This window comes from Humulus lupulus, chromosome 4 (genome assembly GCF_963169125.1).
Source record: "Humulus lupulus chromosome 4, drHumLupu1.1, whole genome shotgun sequence".
Taxonomy (NCBI): Eukaryota; Viridiplantae; Streptophyta; class Magnoliopsida; order Rosales; family Cannabaceae; genus Humulus; species Humulus lupulus.
Window position 1 is genome coordinate 124,749,389 of NC_084796.1, and position 26,170 is coordinate 124,775,558.

The 26,170-nt window shown below is 35.0% G+C and overlaps 2 protein-coding genes across 4 annotated transcripts; one reads left to right on the plus strand and one right to left on the minus strand.

Moving 5' to 3' along the window:
- The first annotated feature begins 3,837 nt into the window (after nt 1–3,837).
- Nucleotides 3,838–12,219, plus strand: LOC133830781 (uncharacterized). Of its 2 annotated transcripts, XM_062260849.1 has the most exons (5): nt 3,838–4,085; nt 4,188–4,246; nt 4,318–4,713; nt 5,130–6,393; nt 11,531–12,219. In XM_062260849.1, the coding sequence occupies exons 3-5, from the start codon at nt 4,339–4,341 to the stop codon at nt 11,779–11,781; spliced, it is 1,890 nt and encodes a 629-aa protein (XP_062116833.1). In that variant the 5' UTR covers nt 3,838–4,085; nt 4,188–4,246; nt 4,318–4,338; the 3' UTR covers nt 11,782–12,219. The 2 variants fall into 2 exon arrangements, with proteins under 2 accessions (XP_062116833.1, XP_062116834.1); XM_062260850.1 differs by lacking the exon at nt 4,188–4,246.
- A 24-nt stretch (nt 12,220–12,243) lies between these two features.
- Nucleotides 12,244–19,770, minus strand: LOC133830780 (phosphatidylinositol 4-kinase gamma 7-like). Of its 2 annotated transcripts, XM_062260848.1 has the most exons (3): nt 19,532–19,770; nt 15,290–15,791; nt 12,244–14,730 (listed from the first exon to the last, which is right to left on the minus strand). In XM_062260848.1, exon 3 carries the CDS (start codon nt 14,496–14,498, stop codon nt 12,600–12,602), a length of 1,899 nt encoding a protein of 632 aa, XP_062116832.1. In that variant the 5' UTR covers nt 14,499–14,730; nt 15,290–15,791; nt 19,532–19,770; the 3' UTR covers nt 12,244–12,599. The 2 variants fall into 2 exon arrangements, with proteins under 2 accessions (XP_062116832.1, XP_062116831.1); XM_062260847.1 differs by lacking the exon at nt 19,532–19,770 and having other exon boundaries at nt 15,290–15,911.
- Nucleotides 19,771–26,170: the final 6,400 nt, after the last annotated feature.

Sequence of the window (26,170 nt, forward strand, 5' to 3'; positions counted from 1 at the left end):
TCTAGTTCTCCTTTGTTGGGAAAAGTGTATGTCCGAGGACATTTTTTCTCTTTCACTACTGTTGACATAGCAACTGCTTTGGAAATTCCCCATGGCATCGAGTCTGAATATTTTGATGTGGATAAAGATGTCATTTTGTCAGAGATAGTGGCGGAGAAAGTTACTTGGAACCCAAGCACTATCATCTCCATTAGCAATCTCACTCACCAATATGTGGTTTTAATAAGGTTTGCACTTTCCAATCGGTTGCCTTCTTCTAATCTTGTTGTGTTGCTATTTAAAATTGGAACAAGAGTGCCGGTTGATCTTGCTTCCCTCATCACGGAGCACATTATCTCTTTTCAAATGGGTAAAAAGAAAGTCTTTAATTTGATATTCCCTCAACTAATCTACAAAGTTCTGGCCACTCAGAAGGCAGTCCTTCTTCCTCATGAGTCAGTTGAAGTTCCATCCCCTGGCCTGACTTTTAGGCCACTTGAATGGAGGGAAGCTTCCAAAAAGTAAAAGATAGTGGTTTTGCCTAATGTCTCTACACGCATGGGTTCTACATCATCAATTCTAGAGGATGTCACTGCAAAATTGGATGCTTTGGATGCCAAAATCTCCGCAGTCCTTCCTCGTTTTTAAACTGTGGATGCTACTCTACAACTCGTTCTCCAACAGCTCCAGGCTCTATCCACCAAGTCTCATTAAGTTTTTTATTTTATGCACTTTGTTGTTTATGTTTTTGTTGGACTTTGACCTCTTTCATAGAAAAAAGGGAGAGAAAATGTTGCTTTGTTTGTTTAAATTCCTGCTCTAGATCCTACATTTTTAGGGGGAGTGTTATTTTCTGATTTTACCAACTCTGGACCCTTTGTTTCAGAGGGAGTTGGCTTTGTTTTATTTACCAATGTTAGATTGTGTTTAATTAGAGGCATTTCCTTGATCTATCTAACAGTGTTGTTGCAAATTTTAAACATGTGTTATTTTTGTCTCTTAAAAAGCCAAAGGGTGAGATGGTAAAATCCTCTTCAATTGGCAATTTATGAGACAAAAATATTGTAAATCGTTTCCTTATTTTTCTGTGATAAAAACGTGTATGAGGTGGCATTTATTGGTATATTCAAGCTGGAAAAATCTTGGTTAATTCCTTTTATTTCTTCATTGGTTTTAAATGAATAAATCTCCAAAAAAAAAAGGAAAGTTGTTTGATAAAAATATTCCAGCTTGATCTCTGTTGTTTTATTCCTAAGTTCCAGGGATATGATATTATTCAGGTGATTCAAATCTTGGTCTCCACAAAAATGAACCTGGACTGAATTATGTCCTAGAACGTTTAATCCTGAAACATCAGGAGCAAGTCTGCATTGACAAAATCTTTATCTGATCTTGTAGGATTTGTGCTGAATGAAATTTTTAAAGATTTCAAATATTCTCATTTAATATTTGATATCTTTATAAAACTAGCAGAAAAAGCTTTTTTCTCTTCTATAAAAAGGAGACCATTTTCCTTGGAAATTTCATCTCTTCTATTCTCTTGTTTTCAACAGATATCTTGTGTGAGAAGAGTTGTTATTTTGATGTTTCTTTGAAAGGAAAGCCTTGGTATGGCTTTCACCTTCACTGGTTGTTTTTGGATAGGTACAAAGGTACTCGTGACATATACTGCCTTTGGGAGAAGGTACATTCAAGACTCACTTCAGGAGGAAGTGAGCATTCATCAACGGGGAGGAAGGGATTTCAGACTCTTGATGGATTTATAGAGATTGGATCAATAGAGTGAATACTTTTAGATTGCGGCAAATAATTAGAGGGGGTCTATGTTTGCTTAAGTCAAGTCTATTGTATTTATGAAACTTTATTTATCAATTTTTTTTCTCTGGGTTTGTGCCCCGTGGACTAGTAATATTCACAAGAATACTGAAACCACGTAAAAATCATTGTGTATCATTTTTACCTTTCAGTTCTTGTTTCTATATTCTATGTATATTTTGATTAATCAGAATCAAATTATGTCAAACACATTTTCTAAACCTTTTCTTAATCAAACATGATTAACATTAAAATTTGGTAATATCTAAAAATGGAATTTCAATGGAGAACCATTTAGTGAAATATCATAATAATGGAGAATCACTAAGTTACCTAAAGTAAAATATCACATTAATTATTGATGGGTAATTAGCGACATAAACTCCCTAGGTTTGTTGCACATATACTCCTATTCAAAAAAATTGGTGGCATAAACTCCAAATGTTACATTTTTGTTGCATGTGAGCACTTTTAGCTGTTAAGTGTGAACTAGATCTGTTAAGTGTCAACGAGGACACATGTGTCCATATTTAATTGGGCCACGTGTTAAATAGTTAATTATTAATTTTTAAATAATTTTTAAAATTAATTTAATTCATTAATGAAATTGAAATTCAAAAATTAAAAACTTAATAATTAACTTTAAATAAACCTCCATTTCTAATTTAATTAATTAAAAAAAAACACAACATCTCAACATCTTTGATCTCACCCCTCACCATTTTCCTCAAACTTTGACTTTCATTCTCACTCAACCTCTCTCTTCCTCAGCTTTTCTCATTACTATGGTGGATGCTCCACGGAGGCGGATGAACAACAGAACAAGACGAACAGATTGCTGACCGACGACGGGAAGAGGCTAGCTATCGTCTGATCTGAGTTGAGGTGACGAAGGCCAACTCGAAGGATGCAGATCTGGTCTACTCCATCTCCGGTGCCATTGAATTCGGCTGTAAGCTCAACTTTGGGTTGTAAGCTCTCGGGAAGGCGAGCATTTTCTTTCTTTCTTTTTTATAGGTTCAATTTTTATTGTTTGGAAGGTGAGAATTGATTTTTTTTATATGAGTTTGAGGTATAGGTTTTGTTTATTATTGTTTGGAATGTGAGAATTAATTTTTTTGACATAGGTATTGTTTATTATATGTTTGGAAGAACCATTTTTTTTATGTGTTTCAGATATGAGTTTTAGTGTTCATTTTGAGGCTTGGTTTGTTTTCTAGGTTGGAATAAACTACCAAGAGATCCGAGTTGGAATTTGTTTGTGTTTGAAAGCTGATTTGAATCTGGGTTTATATTTTGAAAGAAATTAGATTTTTCTTGGGTCATTGAGTTGAAGAAAAACAGAGAAGATGGACAAACATAAAAGAGAAAAAAATAAAGAAGATGAAGAGAAAAAAAATGAAGAAATGTAGAAGGTGAAGGAGATGAACTGGGTTGCCGGGTGACAAAGAAGAAATAAGTTTTTTGTTTATTTTTTAAATGTTAATTATTAAATTTTTAAAATTTTAATTTCAAAAACTTTTTTTTTAATTTTTAATGATTTAAATTTATTTTAAAAATAATTTTTAAATAAAGAATTAACTATTTAACACGTGGCCTAATAGAATATGGACACTTGTGTCTTTGCCGGTTCTTATGGGATCTACTTGGCACTTAACAACTAAAAGTGCTTAGATGCAACAAAAAAGTAATATTTGAGGGTTATGCCACCAAACTTTTTTATTGAGAGTATATGTGCAACAAACCTAAAAGGTTAGGGGTTATGCCGCCAATAACCCATTATTAATTACATTTATGGTAATTACTTAATTTTTCTATATCATATTTATATGTAAAAATAAGGATTCATCCCTATTGCAATAATACACAATAATATACCATTTCTTTATATATTTCTTTATTAATCTATCTATTTATTTTTTTTCATTATTATATATATGCAACAATCTAGATTTTTATGTTTGTGTTTAAGTTTGATATTTTTCTATGAACTTAAATTCGAATAATAAAATTTTATTAATATTATCAACATAATTTTAATTATATATAATTAAATAATTAAATTTGAATTTAAAATTATATAATAAAACAAGAGAATGTTAATATTGATAAAATTTTATTAGATGAAAATTGATTTCATAGTAACAAATATTTATGATTTGGTTGAAAACATAGTTTATCTTGTATTTCAATAATGTGTATTTACCGTCTTTCTACTTCTCTTCAAGTAGCGTCTTCTTCAAGCAGCCACCCATGGCTATTTCCCCTCAAGCACCCATGGCTTTTTTATGGTAAATTGATATTAACTTTCTCATTTTCTCATGTCTCTAATTTTTCTCTCTTTTTAATTTCAATTTTAGTCTCCTAATATTGATTCTCTTTCACCACTGTAGATGCTATTTGGTCTGTGCAATAATAGCGTGTGTATTTAAGTTAGATTTAAGCTATTAAGGTATGATAAGCAATTATCCTAATTTAACTCCTGGTAAGTATATCGTTATCACCCTCCTCTCAATCATCCAGCGACACAACTAGGCGACGGCGATGTCATGTTTCTCTGCCGACTTCGGCTTCTCGGAGAAGAAGCGACTGAAAGTCGTCTTGGAAACCCAAAGGCAGATCTCAAAATCCAAAGTGGAAGACGAAGAACCCGAAGCCGAGGAAAATGAAAGAGTTAGGGAGAAGGCAGCAGCGTGTGAGACAGAGAGCTGTGCGATTTGTTATGTGGATGCTGGGAAAGCAATCAGAGGCGAAATCGATAGTTGCAATCATTACTTTTGCTTCTTGTGCATTATGGAGTGGACCAAGACGGAGTCACGTTGCCCCATATGCAGGCGCAGGTTCACCTCTATTCGCAGACCGCCTAAACACGATATTTTTACTAGCGAACGCCTCATTAAGATCCCACTTCGAGACCAGGCGAGTCTTCAATTTTTTTTTATCAACTTTTTTAATTTGCTTTTCTCAATCTTCAATTTCCAATTAAGTTCGTTTTCAACGTTAATTGTATATTAAAACCTTAAACTTCATTAACATTTAGGTTATCATGGCTCGTAGTGAAAATATATCGCATCTGTTTCCAGTGACGAAATTGAAATAGTAAACGTGGTTAACAAATAATTGATCACGCCACATCATTTGCATTTGCGTAAACAATATTTAGTTTTGAATGTTAGTTATTACCGTTACTCTTATAACTATGTTTTTTATTATGTACAATTGAAATTATATAATTAAACTTTGGCTGCAGCGGAGTAAGTTTTTGTAAATGAATTTTAAAAGATAACTAAATTGGAATCTGTTTAATTTCTCTAACGTTTTGATATATTAATCAGGAATTCATTCATTCTGGGGGCACAAATGGCTCTTTTGATCCTTATGCCGAGGTTTTGTGTAACGTGTGCAATCAGACAACAGATGAAAATCTTCTACTGCTCTGTGATCTTTGTGATTCAGGTGCTCATACATTCTGTGTTGGACTTGGTTTCAGTGTACCTGAAGGCGATTGGTTTTGCCACGATTGTACCCTTTCTAAGGCTGAATATGCCAATAGTGAAACAAATACTAATTTGACTCCTCCTGCCAGTGCAAATGTTACTGGAAGAGATTCGTATGGCTTCTCGTACAGCAGCACAGTGACTGAGAGACATCCTTCAAGAGTTTCTTCAAATTCAAACAGATCATTATGCCCTGATGTTGTTACTTGTCCTGGTACCAGAACACTTCCGGGTGCCTCCAAGAAAGCAAAAGAATCAGGTGCAAGAACATTGGATCGTTGTCGTAATGTGCAAAGTCGAATAAGAGTATTGCGAGAAAATTGGAATGCATTGCGAAGAGGGTCTGTGAGATTCTCTTCACCTTCCACAAGCTGTGAGCAATCAAATAGTCAAGTTGGTATTGCATCACATGATATTGATAAGGCTTGGAAAATGATGGAAATTGCGAAATCAAAACAATGTGATCAAGGAAAGGCTAGCAATCTTCAATCATCCAAACTGCCTCTTCTCAAAGCAAGTGCATCAAAAGAAAGATCTAATGTAAATTCAGATAATCTAATAAAATGTCAAGATTTAGGCGTCCGAACTCCAGGAAGAATTGGAATGGAGAAGCCCGTCAAACCTTATTTATTTGGAAAAGAAGAGAAGAAACATCAATCACGGGAGTTGAAAAGTGAAAAGCCGAGTAGGGTTTTTGTTAATGAGGTAGCAGGATGTAGTTTTGTTCTTTCAACAACTTGCTCACCTAGATTGTCTGAACATCCATTGTCTAAGAATGTCTTTACTGGCATGGGAGGTAATGCCTGTGAAGAAAATTGGCTGGCATCATTAAGGGAAAATACAAATCGAGCTTCATCAAACATTGCTAGTAATCAAAATGGTTCTTTACCTCCTTTTGCCGGGAGGCAAGAAACCTCTGATTCTTTTAAAGTTAGATCAGGGCTAATTCAATCTTCTTCTAAGGTAGATGTACATAAGGATGATACCAGGTTCAGAAATGACAGCGTGGAAAGTAAAGTGGGAAAGCATTGTGATGCAAAAACTGAGATCCAGTCCCTTGTCAAGCTCAGTTTGAAGCTTCTAAGCAGAGACAAACACTTAGGTACGATCATTGTGTTTAAACATAGTATGAATGCATAGTTTTATTTTCAGCAAATGTTGAACTCGGTAAGTTTTGGGGTGAAATTGGTTCGAAAGTTTTTTTTATATTACCTGAGATTGCATGTAATGGTCCTCTTCGACAGTCAAAGATGTGAAAGCATCGTCTTTACATATCAGATAAAGCTAATTCGTATATGTAAGTTTGGATAATTGTTTCATTTTATTAATTAACCAAAAAGCTGAATAAATAGATACATCAGATATTTAAAAAACAAACTAATCCACAAGTATAGGTACTGACTAACAACTTAGATTCTAACTAATACTCTAGTTGTACATCTAAATATACGGTAGACTAATTCTAATTTTGAACTACAATTTTCTACACTCCCCTCAAGTTGGAGCATAAATATCATACATGCCCAACTTGTTTACAAGAACCTTGACAAACGGAGAATAATCCCTGCTTCCAGTTTTTTTTTTTATAAAGTGTCGATCAATTTCAATATGCTTCGTCCGGTCATGTTGTACTGGATTTTGTGCAATACTTATTGCTGCCTTATTATCACAAAATAGTTTAAGAGGCAACTCAACATCTTTCTTCAAGTCTTCAAGAACACGTTTTATCCATAATAACTCGCAAATTCCATTTGCCATGGATCTAAACTCAGCCTCTGCGCTGCTCCTCGCCACAACATTTTGTTTTTTACTCCTCCAAGTTACAAGATTCCCCCAAACATATGTGCAGTAACCAGAAGTCGATTTTCTATCACTCGACCCTACCCAGTCAGCATCTGTAAATGCCTCCACTGACCTGCTATCAGTTTTCTTGAAAATTAATCCCTTTCCTGGGCAGCTCCTTAGATACTTCAGTATCCTATATGTTGCCTCAAGGTGCTCCTTGTATGGGAAGTTCATAAATTGACTCACAAGACTCACAGCAAAGGCAATGTCAGGCCTAGTGTGTGCCAAGTTAATTAATCTTCCAACTAATCTCTGGTATTGCTCCACATTAACTAGAGTTCCATCTTTTACTGCTCCAAGCTTCTGATTTGGACCAATCGGAGTATCGGCTAGTTTACAAGCACTCATCCCGGTATTATTAAGTAGATCTAAAATATATTTTCATTGAGACAACAATACCTTGTTTAGATCTAGCAACTTCCATACCAAGAAAATACCTTAATCCTCCCAAATCCTTCACTTCAAATTCTTTAGCCATCTTTTCGTTCAAAATCTCCAATTCCTTGTGGTAATCTCCAATGAGAATTATGTTATCTATGTAAACAATCAATACAGCTACCTTCCCTTCTTGTGAAAACTTGGTAAAGAGGGTATGATCGGATTGAGCTTGACAATAACCCTGTCCTTTTACAAACTGAGTGAACCGATCGAACCATGCTCTTGGAGACTGCTTTAGTCCATATAGTGCTTTCTCCAGTTTGCATACTTTGGAATTAAACTTGGTTAAAAACCAGGAGGCGGTCTCATATATACTTCTTCCAATCTTCCATTAAGAAATGCATTATTCACATCAAATTGTCTGAGATTCCAATCAAGATTTGCTGCAACAGATAACAAAATTCTTATAGTATTAAGTTTAGCAACAGGAGCAAATGTCTCTGTATAATCTATACCGTATGTCTGAGTAAATCCTTTGGCTACAAGCCGTGCTTTGTAGCGTTCGAGAGTACCATCTGCTCTAAATTTTGGAGTGAATACCCATTTGCAGCCAACAACAGGTTTTCCCTTCGGTAACTCCTCAAGTCTCCATGTCTGATTCTACTCAAGAGCTTCCATCTCCTCATAAACAACCTTTTTCCACTTAGGTTGAGATAGAGCCTCCTGAATACTACTTGGAATAACCACAGATGATACATTCATGGAAAAAATAGTGTATGCATGAGATAATTTTGAATACGAGACATAAGGAGAGGTAGGATATATAGCACAGGCTCGCTTTTCTTTTCTAAGGGCAATAGGAAGATCAAGGTCAGAGTTTTGCTTACCACTTTCAAGTTCTAGCGCCGGTTTAGACTCTTGACTTGCTGGTGACGTAATAGGCTCTGCTCCTCGATTTGGAAACTTCCTTGTGTAAACTCGATCAAATAGAGTACTTGCCCGATCTCTATACCTGTCCTCAGTTAATTCTTAAGACATACTTGGCTGTTTTTCAGGACTTAAAACCATAGACTCTGGTATTAGAATCGTAGTCTCACTATTAGTGGTTAAACTTTCCTGATTTTGTGGAATAATAAATTTTTCCGTTCTTAATTCTTTGAAAAATATATCATCTTCCTGATTATTCTCCCCTTGAAGATGAGAAGTGAAAAATGGTCTTGATTCAAAGAATTCAGTATCCATGGTAACAAATATTTTTCTAGAAACAAGATCAAAACATTTTTACCCTTTTGGCTATTCCCTCTTGGATCTAACTTACTTGCAGTTCTATCCGGATTTTTTATAAACACAGTACATCCAAAAAAATTTAATGGCATAGAATGGAACATACGAGATTGAGGAAATTCTATTTGAAGAATACTAATCGGTGTTTGAAATTTCAAAACTTTTGAAGGCATTCGATTTATTAAATAGGTAACATGAAGAACACTCTCTCCCCAAAGATATTTTGGAATTTTTGTTGAAAGCATTAAAGCTCGTGTAACTTCAAGAATATTGCCTATTTTTCCTTTCAGCTATGCCATTCTGTGGTGGTGTATCTATGCAAGAGCTTTGATGAATGATCCCGTTTTTTTCAAAAAAATTGTTAATGTGCGAACAAAATTCTCACGCCCATTGTCACTCCTAACCATTTGAATTTGTGTTTTAAACTGGGTTTGAACCATGTGATAAAATATTTTTAAAACATTTTTAACTTCAGATTTTTCTTTTAGCAAAAACATCCAACTTACCCGTGTATGATCATCAATTAATGTGAAACCATCTTTTACCCGAGTGAGTTGATACACAAGACGCACCCCATATATCGCTATGAACAAGTGCAAAAGGTTTGGTTGGTTTATATGGCTGCGATGGGTAGGGATTTTTATGGTGTTTAGCTAAAGCACAAATTTCATATTGGAATAAAGGACTTTTATTAAAAAATAACTTAGGAAACAATTTACTTAAATAATAAAAACTAGGATGTCCTAGACGAAAATGCAATAAATAATTCTCATTATTATTTTGGGTGGTAGAGATCTGCAGGCAAGGGCTCTTTTGACCTCCTATATTATAGTTCATTCCCTCTTCAAGAATATAGAGTCCATCACGTTCCCTAGCATTGCCAATCGTCTTCCCCGATTCCAGTTCCTGAAAATGACAATGTGAAGGATAAAAGTTAGCTTGACATTTTTTATCTTGGGTCATTTTGCTGATGGAAATAAGATTACATGACAAGTTTGGAACATGTAATACTTTAGATAAAATTAAAGAAGGTGAGATAATTATATCACCAGTTCTAGCAATCGTTGAAAAAGATCCCTCAGCAACTCTAACTTTTTTATTTCCTGCACAAGGTTTATATGTTGAAAATAACTTAGAATTTCCAGTCATATGAGCACTAGCACCTGAATTGATGATCCCTTGACAAGCCGGCTGTCCAGAGGTATTTTGTGGCTCTTGTGAGTCTTCAGCCATGGGTTGATAGCCTTTTTCTGGTTTCTTCTTTCCCCCAGGTGGCTTTCCATGAATTTTCCAGCAAGTCTCCCTTGTATGCCACAGTTTTTTACAAAAATTTCACCATGGTTTCTTCCTTTCTCCTTCCTGTCCTCCTCCTCGAACAACCAGCGCAGGGTTCTCATTTTCTTGCTCGGCAGATTCATTGTTGTACATGATCTTCCGACGATTTTCCTCCAAGCGAACTTCAGAAAAAAGTTCTCGAATGGATGGTAGTGGACATCGTCCAAGAATTCTCCCTTTTACTTCATCAAGAGCACGATTAACACCTGCTAAGAACATAAAAACACGATCATTCTCTTCACGCTTTTGATGCCGAGTGTATTCGTCCGTGTTTTCCCACTTATCATCATAACACTGATCAAGTTCTTGCCAGAGTGCTACCATCTCATTGTAATAGATTGTCACAGCCCTATTTCCTTGTTTTGACTGCCAAAGCCTTGTTTTAATTCAAAAATCTGGGAGAAATTTTCTAGATACGAGTAGGTTTCCTTAATGGAATCCCACACTTCTTTGGCTGTCTTCATGAACATATGCGGCTTGGCAATGGAGCTGTCCATGGAGTTGAGAAGCCATGCTGTTACAAGAGAGTTCTCAGATCTCCAGAGATTGTACCCTTCTTCGCCTTCCTTCAGTGTCTTCACGTCTCCAGTGAGATACCCCAACTTCCCTCTTCCATCAATAGCAAGCTTTACTGACTGAGACCACTCAAATAATTGTTACCATTTAATCTATGCACTGTGATGTGCATAGAATAGACAGAGGAGCAGTTTCACTAGTGACGGGAGAAGAATTTTTGGGGTTAGCTACAGTAGCTGCCGTAGTTTCTGTCTCCATCGTGAAAAAAACATTTTTTAGGATAGGCTGAGGTTTAGGGTTCAGCAAGGTTATGCGATCAAGGCTTAGGGCTATGCGATTAGATGTAGGGTTTGCTCTGATACCATGTAAGTTTGGATATATGTTTCATTTTATTAATTAACCAAAAAGCTGAATAAATAGATCCATTAGATATTTAAAAAGCAAACTAATCCATAAGTATAGAAACTGACTAACAACTTAGAATCTAACTAATAATACTCTAGCTGTACATCTAAATATAAGTAGACTAATTCTAATTTTGAATTACAATTTTATACAGTATAGGTGTTAGAATCACGCAGAAAAGTTATCTATGGCCTCTTTGTAATTATTCTAAACTAAATTCTTATTCCTTATTTATTGTTTTTGCTTTCTGTTTTTCTTTTTCTTGGTTCTTTTTTGCCTTAAAATTACAAATATTTCCATTGTCAATTATAAAATGTTATCGTAAAGTCTTAATTCCTTCAGGTATCAACATGTAATCATAACCTATTTCTTTGATGAAATCTGTGTCAACTTGTTTGTATGGATTAGTGGTTTTAGACACATGAAATTTCTCTTGAGTTGGGCTTAAATTGCCTCAACAATTTTTGCTACTGCAGAGGTTAACGCATTCAAGGAAATTGCAAGGCTTGCAACACATACCATTTTGGCTGCTTGTGGTCTAGAGTACAAAAAAAAGTATGGCTTCTATTCTTTCTCAAGCTTTGTTTGCCCTCACACTGAACTTTCCGAGAAGCTACCTCAGTCCAATATTATGGCCGACTCATGCCAAGAATGCTTCAACAGTTCTGTAATGAATGTTGTCAGTTTCATCATGTTACAGAAAGCAAAAAAAAAATTAAAAAATTAAAAAATCCTGATGAGAAGCAATCATGATTGAACTAGAAGATAGGAAGCAATACCTGTTCATGTGTGCATATAAATAGTCCACCCCTTGTAACAAATTCTTTTGGGAGAAAGAACATGGATTCATGATAGCTCGTACAACAATAACTCTGGTTTTTAACCTGTATTCTGAGGATCGAAGGAGAGGGAGGTTCTTATGTGTATTTGTTTTCTTTTAAACCTAACTCGTAATTAATTAAAGTGAAGATGAAGCTGATGGCAATGGCAGCTTTAGAGATCAGAGACTTCAGAAACGAAAAATAGAACGTCTGCTCCGTATCAGATATTCATTGGTCTTGGAGCCTTCTATTGTTCTGTAGCAGATGGTATACTGATTTGTAATGTATTATTAATATTTATATTCCAATACAATACTCTATAAAATGAGACAAATTATGTACAAGCAAGATTTGAAAGGGGAAAAAAATTACACAAAATGATATATTTTACATCCAAGCAAGATTAAGAAACTCGCAATATTACACAAAAATTATACATCTTCGTACCCATTTCTATCTATATTTTTCTCCAAATAATGAAGTATTTCACGAACACTCAAAACCATGCAAGGGCAACCAATTATGAGAGTATCACATGAAAACGCAAACGAAAGAAAATGTAATCTCATAGTTCTTTCACTCAAAACACATCCCGAAATATGTTACACTGTAGGGCATTTATTATGTTCAACACTACACTACTAATTGAAAACACCCCATCTTCTACGAACTAAAAGTACACTTCTTTCTCCGTGTTTTACTAAATGAACAGAGTCAAACTATGTCAAAATCGACATGATGATCCAAGTCTCAGCTTCTGTCTCCGCTCAATAGTAGCAGATCTTCGATTGGCAAAAGCAGAATAAAGAAGCTCCTTGAAGTTATCAAGAAAAACTACCCATTCTTCCTTGCTCATAAAAGAAAGATCAACAAAAGTCCTCGTGGTGGGTTGCTGCTCGTTAGCACTTGTTCTTATCCCAGATGAGGTACCAATTCTACCATTATAACATAATCTTTCCTTCTTAAAGTCAGCCTTGTTTTGAGACATGCATAACTTTGGAGCGATGTTATCCCAATTCGGCCAATCTGAGAATCCTTCATTCTTGTCTGGCTTCTCATCCACATCAGCTTCATCATCTTCTTCGAGACCCTCATCCAATTTAGATAGCAAGAATTGACCATTTGGAACTTTCGACTTGTGAAATGAATCTTGGCTTGAGAGGTTTCTTGTGCTCACAGGAGCAAGGTTTATGCCTGCAGTATCCTCACTATCTATGTCAAAGAGAAACTCTTCATCTACTCTTTCAGCCTCAGAGCTTGATGAGTTCCAATCTGCTAAGCTCCTCATCGCCTCAAGGCAGAGAACCTCAAGTTCACTCGGCTGGTCCTCCTGGCTCTGAAACTCTCTACTCATCATCTCGCCAATCTCAGCAAGACACAGTCCAAAAGCAGCTGCTTCCTTGAGAAACAATGTGCAAAGGATTAGAACCCGAAGACATGCATCTCGAATCATGGGCAGCTCCATCTGAAGCATTTCAGAATCACGATTTGGATCAAGCTTGTTTATGTACTCAAGCTCATCCTCGGAGAAAGGAATTGATGCCTGAGGCCAATGGATCCATTCAAAATAAGGATCTTCTAAGTTCTCTGGTAAGCAAAGGCCATGATCAATTGGAATGAGCTCTACCTTATCAAACCTTCCAATACCATCTAGTTGTCTAACTAAAAGGTTTCCCGCATGCCTGTCAGTGTTAAAGATCCTAATATCTAAAATCCCTATTCTATGAACGGCAGAAACTGGAAAACTCGAGGTTCCATAGTCACCCGCGTCAAAGTCATGAGGAATGAACTGCTGAAGAGAGGCTATCTTGCTTACCTTCTTCTTATTCTGAAGATTATTGCCACTGACTACACCATCATTTATATTGAACACTGAGTGTGTTACCTTTACAAGTACTGTTGGTGGCACATTGGCAAAGTGATCATAATCCAATAGGTAGGCAGCCACTTCTCTAAACCCTGTTTCCCCAACGCGGACAGAACGCTTCAAGCCTGGCTGCCCAAGAGCTTTACCTACAAAGCCTTTTGGGTTGTTCGGTGCAAAGGGCTCCTCATCTGTTGGCTTCACAATGGCAACAGTTTCACCGCTGCTATTCCTAAAAAAATATCCACCTCCAAGCCCACCCTGAGCAGGGATAGGATCGACACCCTTCTTGATAGCCACTACAATGTCCTTGACCAGTTCACTGCTTCCAAGTAAGCGATTACCTGCTAATATCTCTACCAGCTCACTCTGATCCCACTGCTGAAGGGGATTGTTCCCAGTAGGCGACAAACAAGGCGTTGATGAGCTCCTGTGAATGATATTCCTAGTCAGAAGTAAGGGTGAATCATTTCGAACAGCACTAAGATCATTATTTAACACAAGATCCCCAAATGTCAAAGAGCTCTCATGAGTAGGTATATTAAGAGCAACCTGCAATCTCCTCTTTAAAGTATGTGCGTTGTCACCCTTCTCCAATTCCATTCCCAGAACACAACCAGTCTCAGTCTGCACAAAAACTCTTCTCCTCCGAGAGAGACTCCCACTGGTCGCAACATTGTTGCACTCGCCATTGCGAACACGATTAAAAACTGCAACAGCCATATTTGTCCGAACAGGCATATCCAACTTAGCAGACATAGAAGATGAAAACCCGTACCTAGTTCAAACTGTGGGACAGAGATGACCTCTCTCTCAAGAAGGTGCCAGTTGACACCAATTGAATGAGAGAGATAAAAAGTATCGAAACCAGTCATCAACTAACCTACTAGCATTTGTGAAGTAGTCGAAACTGATTACATTGATTCAAACTTACTGCACTTGGGAGCTCTTCAGATTATGCACTGCGACTGGACTCTTTAACCAACAACATCTGCAACAAAAGAGGGGTGTTGGAGTGTCATTACGGGCATAAATCAAACAAAAAGAAAAAATTTATAATTATCTCCAAGCAAATCACAGAAGAAAAAAATATACTAAATATAAAAACAAACCATGTGAACCCAGAGATAATAATAAACTACATAGACATTAGCTAGCTCTGATTAAGCCGCACTAATACCATTATTGCCAAATAAATAAATAGATAAAATTAATGCCAACGTTTCCAATTAAATTGCTAGCAGCCGAGATTGGAGAAGTGCTGTTAACAAATAACAAAATTTAAACCAAAGAAATAAACATCGTCAATTTAAAGTGAAATTTCAGTTAAATTTCCTTTTTTAACAATCATCTGAGAAAGTTTTGATATATCAAATTCAACCAGACCTAAAAAGGAAAAAAATATTCAAATCGTCTAAAAAAAGAAAGAAAAAACTAAAGAAAGGTTTTTACAGATCAAGAAACTCGAATCCAATAAACGAAAATCGGAGCAGCAGAACAAAATATTTTAGCACGAAATTAATGATTGAATCAATAGGAAAGAAACTCACTTAGCAGGGAGACCAGAGAGGAGAAAGAACAGAAGAGACGATCAGAGCCGTCAGTTGAAAGTCTCACAGATGAACGATCAGATTTGAAGAAGAAGAAGAAGAAGAAGAAGAAGAAGAATCAAGAATTGAGATAAATCGTCCATCCTCAGCATCGCCGGACTCTCTCACTGTCTTAACTCTTCTTGCTCTTTATTTCCTGTGTCCCAATTTCCAAACAAAGTGAAAGCCCTCTATCTTTAAATGGTCTTTTCTTTTCTCAGTAAAGTCAAAAAAGTGTCAAAACGACGCCGTTTCGACCGAAACCACCCACGAAAGTGGAAAGTAGTAAGTGTCTCTGACGCTCACACTCACACTCACACACACTCCTATGTAAATTTTTTTTTTTTGGTGTTTTAGACACATCGCCACCGCCATACAAGATCACGGTGGACAGGATATTTTAATCACGACCGTTGGATCGAATGACGGCAAACAGATGTACGGCGACCGTGGATCGGGTGATCTGAAAATGCAATGGCGGGAAGTTATGTTACGTTACGTGGCAATTGAGTACCGTTTAAGAAGTTCACACTTGGTGTTTGATTACTGGCTCAGACAGGACTAAGGAAGGAGGCCAAAGGCAGCTGTCCTTAGGATCTTTAATTCTGTTAAAAGCCGGCTTTGCCGAACGTCCAACATTTATTTTAGAAATTAATTTATAAAAATCAATCACATGTACAAGTCAATAATGTGGTCGTTTTGTAACAATGATAATTAATGTACTGCAATTGTTTTTGTGTGTTGGATTAGTTTACCTCAAACTTGTTTAGTTTTTTATAAATCAAATGTTTTAAGAGATAGTTATATGGCGTTAGGAGTACTTGCCACTTGGTTCTATTACTATGGTTAATGAAAATAACTAATGATCATAATCACAAATAATCAATATTTTTATGTAATGTTGGGTAGGAGCGTAACGGATGAGTTTGGACAAAGATATAGTACTAACATGATAGTTTTATTATTGTGTTCATTTGTGCATATTTTATATTTTATTTTTAAGAATGTTTTTGTGCTTGGTTGTGTTATTAATATTTAATATTTTCATAAAAAAAGAATATAATAATACATAGTAAAATCATAAATGAATAAATGCCATTTAAAAACTTACAATTTTTTTTCTTATATTTTAATTTTAAAAAAATACAAATATTAAAGGCTAAAATCAAATATTAATTTGAAAAACTAAAACATGCCCTTATTTTATTTTTAATATTATTACATTTTTTATTTCAAACTAAAATATATTTTTTTGCTCAGAAGAAATTTTTTTAACTAAAATATTGATATAATAAACTGTTTTACATATCAATTCATTTGAATAAACTAATATTATTTATTATTTTATATTTTATATGCATTTATCCAAAAATTATATTTGACATAATTTATGCATTGATATAGTCATAACATTTTGTGTAATTGATAGTTAATATAGTTAATTATAATATTAAATCTATTTTGGTAAAATAGGTAATAATATATTAAAAAAATTAAGAATGAAAACCGAATTCCTAAGCTATGGGGTTGGTTGGAAAGCTAATTCCAATGCTCATTGGCATTATAATTCTATTGGAATCTCCTTCCTAAAGCTAAAAGAGCATGCCTAACATTGCAATGTATTTTGCATAGGAGTGACATTTCCATTCTAAGGTACATTCTACCAAACTAAACATGCACTTAAGAGTATTGAAATGGAATAAGATTTATTATAAAAATAATAAAAAAATATTAATTTTATTTAATTATACATTAAAATGATCTTTTTTCTCCATTTTTTTTAAAGGAATAGCCATAATGAAAAAATATTAAAAAATAAAAATTTTCTGAAGGGTGAAATCACACAAATCCAAGAATACTGTAGTTAGGTTATAAATGCTAAACACAATCATTCAACCTAGTTCGATAAGCTAGATCCCTGTTTTCATGCAACATTTGACATTAAAATTTGTGTAACTCGACTACTACTAACATATAAATATATTTATCACATCCTACCATAAGTTTAATCTCAAAACTAAGAAATGAAACATATTTTAATTTGAATTGTGATCTAATATTTTCGAGTCGAGCTGAACTTAGTATTGAATTACTATATCCACTAGTTATTGGTGGATCGTGGTTTAAAATATTAGGACAATTACATACATCACCCTATAAAAAAACTTCAAATATACAATATACAAATATATATAGGTATTTTAAGACGTATATCCATATAAATATGCATACAACATGCGTCTATAGTTCTACTAATCACAGTATATTATTATCTATATAATTATATATATATTGAGTGATAAAATTAAAATATTAAAATTAATAATTATAGTATCTTATTATATGTATATATTATTTTGGTTATATAATGAATGAAGCATATATATATATATACACGTATATATAATACAGTTAAAGGAAAGAATGGTTTATTTAATCATCGTATTGAAAATTTTAACAAATATAATTAAAATAAATCTATTTAAATAATACTAAAAGATGAATAATTATTGAAATAATAACAAGCTGTCACAAATTAGTAATGTTGTATTACGAATAATATTAGAAGGATAAATAACTATTAAAATTAGTAAATTAGTAAATTTTTAATACAATTATGTTAAGTAAATATATAAATTATTTATGCAAATATTAGTTGAAAAAAATAATTTTATTTGAGAGTTAGTTTTGTACACTTCTGTTACAAAAATAGATTTTTTTGTTATGAATTAATCTGTAAGTGTTGTTTACAAATTTGTAAAAATTATTTACTTATTGTAATAGTTTTGTTGCTACGTGTTGCAATTTTGTAACGATATTTATACTTTTTAATGAGTTTTAGTTATTGCATATAACAATTTTATTATTAATTGTAATAGTTTTGTTACTACTTGTTATAATATTAATATTAGTTGTTCTAACATCTAACATTTTTGTAAATTTTAGTTACAAAAATTGAATATTTTACTTATAAAAGTAATTCTGTAAATCATTGTTACAAACATATTAACAAAAGAAAATAGTGTGTTTATGTGATAGTGAATTTTTAAATTAGTAAATTAATGATGACCAAATTTTAAGTATTAAAATCTATATTTATTTATTTGTCCAAAAAAAACCTATATTTATTTGAATTGGTTTTCACAAGTAATATTTTATTTTGCCAATATTTTTTTTTGTTATGATTAATTTAGTTAAAAGAGAATACCTTAATAAAAAAAATCAAACCAACAAACAAATTTATTGTGATAGATTTGGCCATATTATATATTATTAAGTGAATTGTATTCAAATTATTAGATTCATTTTTATAATACTAATAATTAATAATTATATTATTAGTTTCTAAAATATTAATAATTTATTATGAAGAAAAATTACATGTGTTATTGAATGGGTTTGGGTGCCGTATTTACCAATAAATCATTTATTAGTTGGCATTATTCGGAGTTGTATATTTGTAATTAATTTCACTTAACAGATGTATTTAGATTGTTTTTTATTAATTTACGGTATATATATGCAAATTTCCCTAAAATGTTGGACTATGATTTAGATTATAAGGGTATGAATTTTAAGTGATAGGACAAATAAGAAAGATACAACATTAAAATTGAATGGAGTTATTTATTTAGCTATAGTGTATATTGAGAAAAGTATAACATGTATATTATAAGCTATTTTAATATGATTTAAATAGTCATTTCTTTTGCAGTAATATGATTTAAATAGTTAAATATTGAAGTAATTAAATTCTTGAATTTTTAGAAAAATAAATAGAAAGGCAAAAATACATATATTTTTAATAAATCAATATTTTCTTAATATTCTTTATTATTTATTTATTTCAGGCTTCCAATATTAATTTAATCATCGATCCATATACATATCTAAATTAAATAATAATTTATATACTATTCTTTAATTCTAAATAATGAGATAGATTATAACACTTCATTTACTAAATCATTAATATGAAATTAACAAAAGGCCAGCGTCGTTTTATTATATTCCTTTTACTACTGCACGCGATCGATCACTCATCTCTGCTAATTAATAATAGTTAGTAGTACTCGACCCCAAACATATACACATACTTACATATACAATATACAAACATTTATGCACACACATACATAAAAAAATTCATAAATACATACATATATATATATATACACTTATATACATATAAATAGCACATACCTGCAGAAAACAGTAAAAACTAGCTCTGTCTTGATCATATTCTGTCTGTAAATACATGATACATATTTCAAGCTGGTCAGATACTCATATCTTGATCTAAATATGTATGATCATATTCTCTTTTTTTCATGTACTTGAATAATTATCATTAAGAATTTTGATCATGATGATCAAAACGGTCAACACACTTAATATGAGAGAGAGAGAGAGAGGCCTCCTTGAAAATTTTCTTTTACAAAACCGTGCACAGTACTTGACTGATATCTAAGAAGCCATGTTATGTTAGGCAAGCTACTTAGTCAAGAAAGTGACTTCCATTTCTTCTTTTTATTTATTATTATCATTAGATTACTCATTGTTTTTAGTAGTTAGTAGAATGGGTGGTGCATGGCGTAAAGTGACAGTTGTTTCGAATTTTTTTAATTAATTATACAAGATATTAATTCAATGGATAAGGATGAGGCTTGCCTACCTTATAATAATCTTGGTATCATCAATTGATATAGATCTATGGACCGGGTTGTCTTGAATATATTATATAATTCATTATTATTAATAATTAGTTTTATTTTTAATTTTTATATAGTAGCAATAAGTAGGGTTCGAATTTGCTTACATTTACACCCCTAATTTCGAGATATAAAAAACAAACTTAAAATATAGGCTCGCAAGAGTAGAAATCAATGTAAAAGAGTATTTAATGTTAGGATTTATGCTCTAAAAGTATGTAAAAATATTTTATTGATTTAAATAAAAGTACAATTTTATTATATTTTAATGTTATAATTGTTATTTGAATAATTTATAAGAATATCAAGAAAATTTTATATTCATTTATGAGGATATAATCTTGTATTAGTACAAGAGAATTAAGATCATATACAATGAATAAAATAGTCAGTAACATATTAAAGTAATGAATCTTTAATGAATGGTTACTAGTACAGTTTACCAAGCATACGTGATGCAAGTAGTCTATATTCAGATTACTGATGTGGATAGATATCTTGGTAAATGTACTGTATATAATAGAGATTATATATGACAGGACCGATATGAATTAACTATATTTATAAACATATCGTTTGCCATACATATTTAATTTGTATCATAATAGATGATCATTTGTAGATCAATCTAAATCATGAGTAGTCATGAACTCCTATTTGTGCTTATTGGGTCTTTTGATTCACTCATTAATTTTTCTTAGTATAATGAGGCTAATGACTTTTGTTTGATAGATTCAATATCATGAATGGCTGGGAACATGATTTACAAAAATGGAGTCCACACTTTCCTAATAGATCGAATATTGGTTCCCTTAAGGGTTAATTCTAGAACTGAATAGTTATTTATCTCAAATCTATAATTTGATTATAGATTAATTATTCGCTAGTGAATTAATGGTACTTAAGGAACAAGAGGTAATTAAAAAGGTAAAACAATAATTTTGACCGGCTCTAATTAACGAACCAATAATTGGAGGACAAAACTACATTTATAGATTATATCGATGGACTACAAAGAAAACTCAATAAATATAATTCTATAAATGCTTAGAGTGTAATTGCATATTATATCATGGAATTAATAAATAAGATTATTAGATTAAAAAGTTTAATTAATAATCTAGTTTATTTGAGCTTCCTATTATAGGTCCATGGTCCCCAGGTTATGTCTGTCCTACACTGTCAAGGGTAAGGATGTCATAAGAAAGATTTGTAGAGAGAAAGACTTAATTACAAATGAATTAATTTTCCTGGGCAAGGAAATAATTATGTGATAGTTATGGGCAATTAATTAATTATTTAACTATATAGTTTTTGTAAATTCCATTTTTGGAAAATTATATTTGACAAAATATTTTTTGATTTATTTCTTGTAATCTCGGCATTCAATAGAAGATTACTTCATTTTTATTCTATTCACATTTATGTTATGATTATATCAATCTATTCTATTTATAGAAGGTTTGCTAATATACTTATCTTTTAACATATGAATCAAATAATAAATGTTGATTTATTTTATATCTGGCTGATTTCATTTGACAACTTAATTCTTATGACTAGATTGACCCTCATTAAAATTGAAGAGAGGATCTTGCAATGTCAGCTCAGATACGGACTGATCTGTAGCTATAGATAGTCTGTTTGTTTCCTCATATCTCGGATGATTCAATGTAATTGATTGATTATTTAAGGAAACATTTCCTAGTGAACTGTGTGCGTTCAGACCTAGTAAAGGTTGTCTTATGTGAGTATATTTGTGTATAAATACTTACCATAGCAGGCTTGTCTAGGTTAACACTTTTGTCTATTCTTAAAATTATTTTACATCAATAGAAAAAGTGTATTTATTTTGTAGAGGTTAGTGGTTCGACTATACCTCTCTTATTTTGTGTCTTTGTATGTATTTTGTGTATTGAAATAATTCAACAAAAAGAAGAACAAAGAGAAAACCTTCGAGAGAAGGTTCATCCTAGTCTTGCCTCGGGAGGAAGCAAGCACTCTTTAAGAAAATCGAAGGGAGTTCGAGTTCTTGAAGTTTCAGCAATGTTCATTCATAAAGTGGAAAATACATCAAGCTTGCGGCATAAAATTAGAGGGAGTCTAATCTTTGCTTAAGTCAAATACTTTGTATTTTTGAGAAACTTTATTAATGGATCTTATCTCTGGGCGTGGCCCAATGGACTAGTAATATCCAAAAGGATATTGACACCACGTAAAAAAACTGTGTGTTTTTTATTTTTCTGTTTTATCCTTCTGTTGTGTATTTCTGTAGTTCTAGAATCTCTGTCTGTAGCTATAGAATATTTGTTATAGTACCAACCTTTTATTCCACATTTAATTAAATATAAAGTTGGTAACATTAAAATACGGAATTTCATTTGGTATCAAAGCAATTCACTAAACTCTTAGTGAGATCTTGTGGTTATTTTTCCATTTAATTTGTTTTGTGTAAGATGTCTTTCTTTGTAGAAGGAAGTTCCATAACTAGACCTCCTCTACTCAATGATACTAACTATCCTTATTGGAAAGTCTGAATGAGGGCGTTTATCAAGTCACAAGATGAAAGGGCTTGGAGATCTATACTATCTGGATGGACTCCACCAACTGATAAAGACAAAGAAGGTAATACTAAAGTAAAGTCTGAATTCGAGTGGTCTACTAAAGATGAAAAATTATTTGGTTACAATAATAAGGCTTTGCATGCGATCTTTAATGGTGTTGGTGAATGATTTATAAAATTGATTTCTTCTTGTGAGTCTGCAAAAGAGGCATGACAAATCCTTCAAACTCAATTTGAAGGGACTGCTGATGTCAAAAGATCGCGTTTTACCATGTTACAAAATAAATTTGATGAATTGAGAATGTTAGAATCTGAAACTTTGTTTGAGCTTTATGAAAAATTGTTTGACATTGCTAACGAGTTTTTTACTTTGGGTGAGAAACTTGATGAATTTGTTTTAGTTCGAAAAATAGTTCGCGTGCTTCCAGATAGATTTGACACAAAGCTTCTGGAAATGGAAGAAGCCAAGGTGTTTATCCATAAATCAGTTGCTGATGACGTGGCAAGGATTTTTGACACGTGGCGGACACGTAGCAAAGATACGGCTCGCCTATCGACCAACATTATTTCTGCACGACGAGATCAAGTTTTATGTACGACCAACCTAGTCGTATATTCGTTCATTTATGTAAAAATCTGTATAGTTGTGATGATATTCGAGAATATCTCTTCATTATGACTTGCAGATCCGATCATTAAGGATAGATATTATTTCCTAATTCATGTAACTCTTCCTGAGCCTATAAATATACAAGAGATAGCTCAAGGAAGGGGATCGATCTTTTATGCTTAGAGAATTATATTACTATTATCCATCACTGTATTGTTTTCTTCCTCTAAGGTCCGTGAAACTCAGGAACCCTTGTTCTTTGATCACACCTTGGGAATTCAATATCAATAATAGTATCAAGTGGACATAGGTTATTACCAATCATTGGGGCCGAACCACTATAAATCCCTGTGTTCTTTATCTTTCCATTAGATTATTTTCAAGCTCTATATCATTTTCTTGTATTTTCCTAGACTCCGTGTCGTTGACCAAAATCAGGGTCAACATTCTAGTGCTTTCATTGAGAGCCTTGAATCCGAAACAACTAATGGCAAAGACTACCAAGAAAACTGGACAGGCTGCTGCCGCTCCATCCCAGCCTCCTCCACCAAACATGGCTAAAGATGAACCTCATTTGGAGTTCAATGAGGAGGAAGTAGACTCTGAGGCTTTGAAGACAACATGGGGGGTGTTGCAAGATGAATTGGCCACTCTGAGGGCCAATCAAGAGAGTACCGCCGAGATAATGGCGTCACAGCAGAGAGAGATAGAGCGCCAGCGCCAAGAGCTGAGTGAGAGACAGGCGGAGATGGACCGTTGTTAGAGGGATGCCATGGCAGCCCTCGAAGCAGCCCTCCAATTGGCTAGGAATCTGGCTGCACCTGCCGCGTAGCCTGATCAACCCCCGAGTGGACCACCTCAAATAGGTCCCATTCCTAGCCCTCTGCTCCAGCCTACAAGCCCTCAAAGGTCGGAGCAGCCACCAATGCCTTAGGATGATGTCCCACCTAGGGACCCTGAGACGCAGCCTCCATCCCAGGCTGGTCGAGGCAATCCCCCGCGTCCCAGGCAGAATAGGGCCAGGCAATAGCCCCGAAGCCCTAGACGCCCAGGGGGTGAAGAGCTGCACCCGCCAAGCAGGGGGCAACATCCTTCTGCCAACAGAAGGAATTCAGAGACAGGCTCTGCTGTCAGGGGCCCTCCACGGCATGACAATGCACGAGGACCCACCGACCAGTGCAGGTCTCCCTCTAACGCTCGGGAAGTTCCAGCCCAAGGAGGCAACAGAGGAAACAGTCGGTCCCACCATAGCCAGTCAAGGTTCAGAGATGGCCACGGCTACAATGAGGCTGACTCACGCAGAGGGAATGCTGGTTAGAGAAACGAGGAGAGAGGTGGAGGTAGAAGCCCACCACCTAGAGAAGACCAACAAGCAGGACTTAATGCTGGGGGGCAGCCCAGACAAAACAACGTCTTTAGCCGGCTCGGAGCCAGCGAGCAGTGACGGAGAGACGACGACTTTAGGGATGTACTCCACAACCACCGAGAAAGGCACGATGAGTACATTCCCCCGGCACCGGAGGCCCCATAAATTCTTGAAGCCGTTCAAGCTCAAATCGATGCCCTTAACCAGGCTGTCCAGCAGCTGGTCGGGGGGCGGACATCGCATATCGAGTACGATCGGAGGAGAGGCACTCCTTTCATACAAAGAATTGCTGTGGCAGAAACCCCCAGTAAGTTCAAGATGCCAACTCTGCCAAACTTTGACGGGTACGGAGACCCGGTATCTCATGTAAACAAATTTGAGATACAAATGGACATTCAGAAAGTCTCTGAAGACGCTTGCTGCAGTATCTTCCCAGCGACCTTTTCTGATGCCGCTCAGGAGTGGTTCTTTAAGTTCCCTCCTGCAAGTATAATATCCTGGGAAATGTTCGTGAAGGATTTTTACGGACAGTTCTATGCGGGTCATGTGCACCCCACTGAGGCAAACCAACTGGTCGAGATACGTCAGAAAGAAGGAGTGCCTTTGAAGGAATATGTTCAGCACTTCATGCGAGCCGTAGCAGGAGGCAAGACTGTGGGCGATGAAGGCAAGATGATGGCCCTAACCGCTGGGGTTATGCGCCATTCTCCTCTCTGGAGTAGCCTCAGGAAGCACGGGGTTAATACTACCCAAGAGTTTTTAGATCGAGTCGATTGGTACATCAAGCTTGAGGATGCAATTGCCAACGAAGGCAAGTTGCCAGTAAACAATAAGGGGCCCAAGGAAGATCCCGCCAAATCTGCCAACGGGTCTAAGCCCAATGGCAACGGCAAGGGCAACGGGAATGGCAACGATAAAAATGGTGGAAAGCGGGTGAATGGCGAACCCTCGACCTCCGAGAGTAAACGCCCCAAAAATAATCGGTTGAACTGAAATTCACCAATTACACCGCCCTTGTCGAGAGCCGAGCCGAGGTGTTCCAAGCGACCAGCTCGAGCGTGCCCTACAGACGACCCGCGCCTATACGAAAGGATATCTCCAAGAGAGATTCGACAAAGTTCTGTCGTTATCATAACGACTACGGGAACGACACCAATGAGTGTAACCAGCTGAAGGACGAGATTGAGTTCCTGATAAGACAGGGACACTTAAGAAGATATGTACGAGCCGCGGGAGGTTCTCAGCGAGAGGCTCAAGGTGGCAATGAGTCGGCGCCTGCACGCCAGCGTTCGCCACCTTTACAGCCAGCTCCCGTGGCAGGTACCCTACTCACCATCTGCGGAGGCCCACATCTCGCAAGAGATAGTGGAAAAACGAGGGAATGATACGCTCGAACATTACGCCACGACCAAGACATCGAGATGATGAGTGTTGAGGATCATGCACCCAAAAAGGCTCGAATAGAGGAGGAACCGATCACCTTCTCTGATGACGACGCCCAGCATGTGCGATTCCCACACTCCGATCCGCTGGTCATGGATGTTCAAATCACACATATGATGGTGAAAATGGTGTTGGTCAATACAGGAAG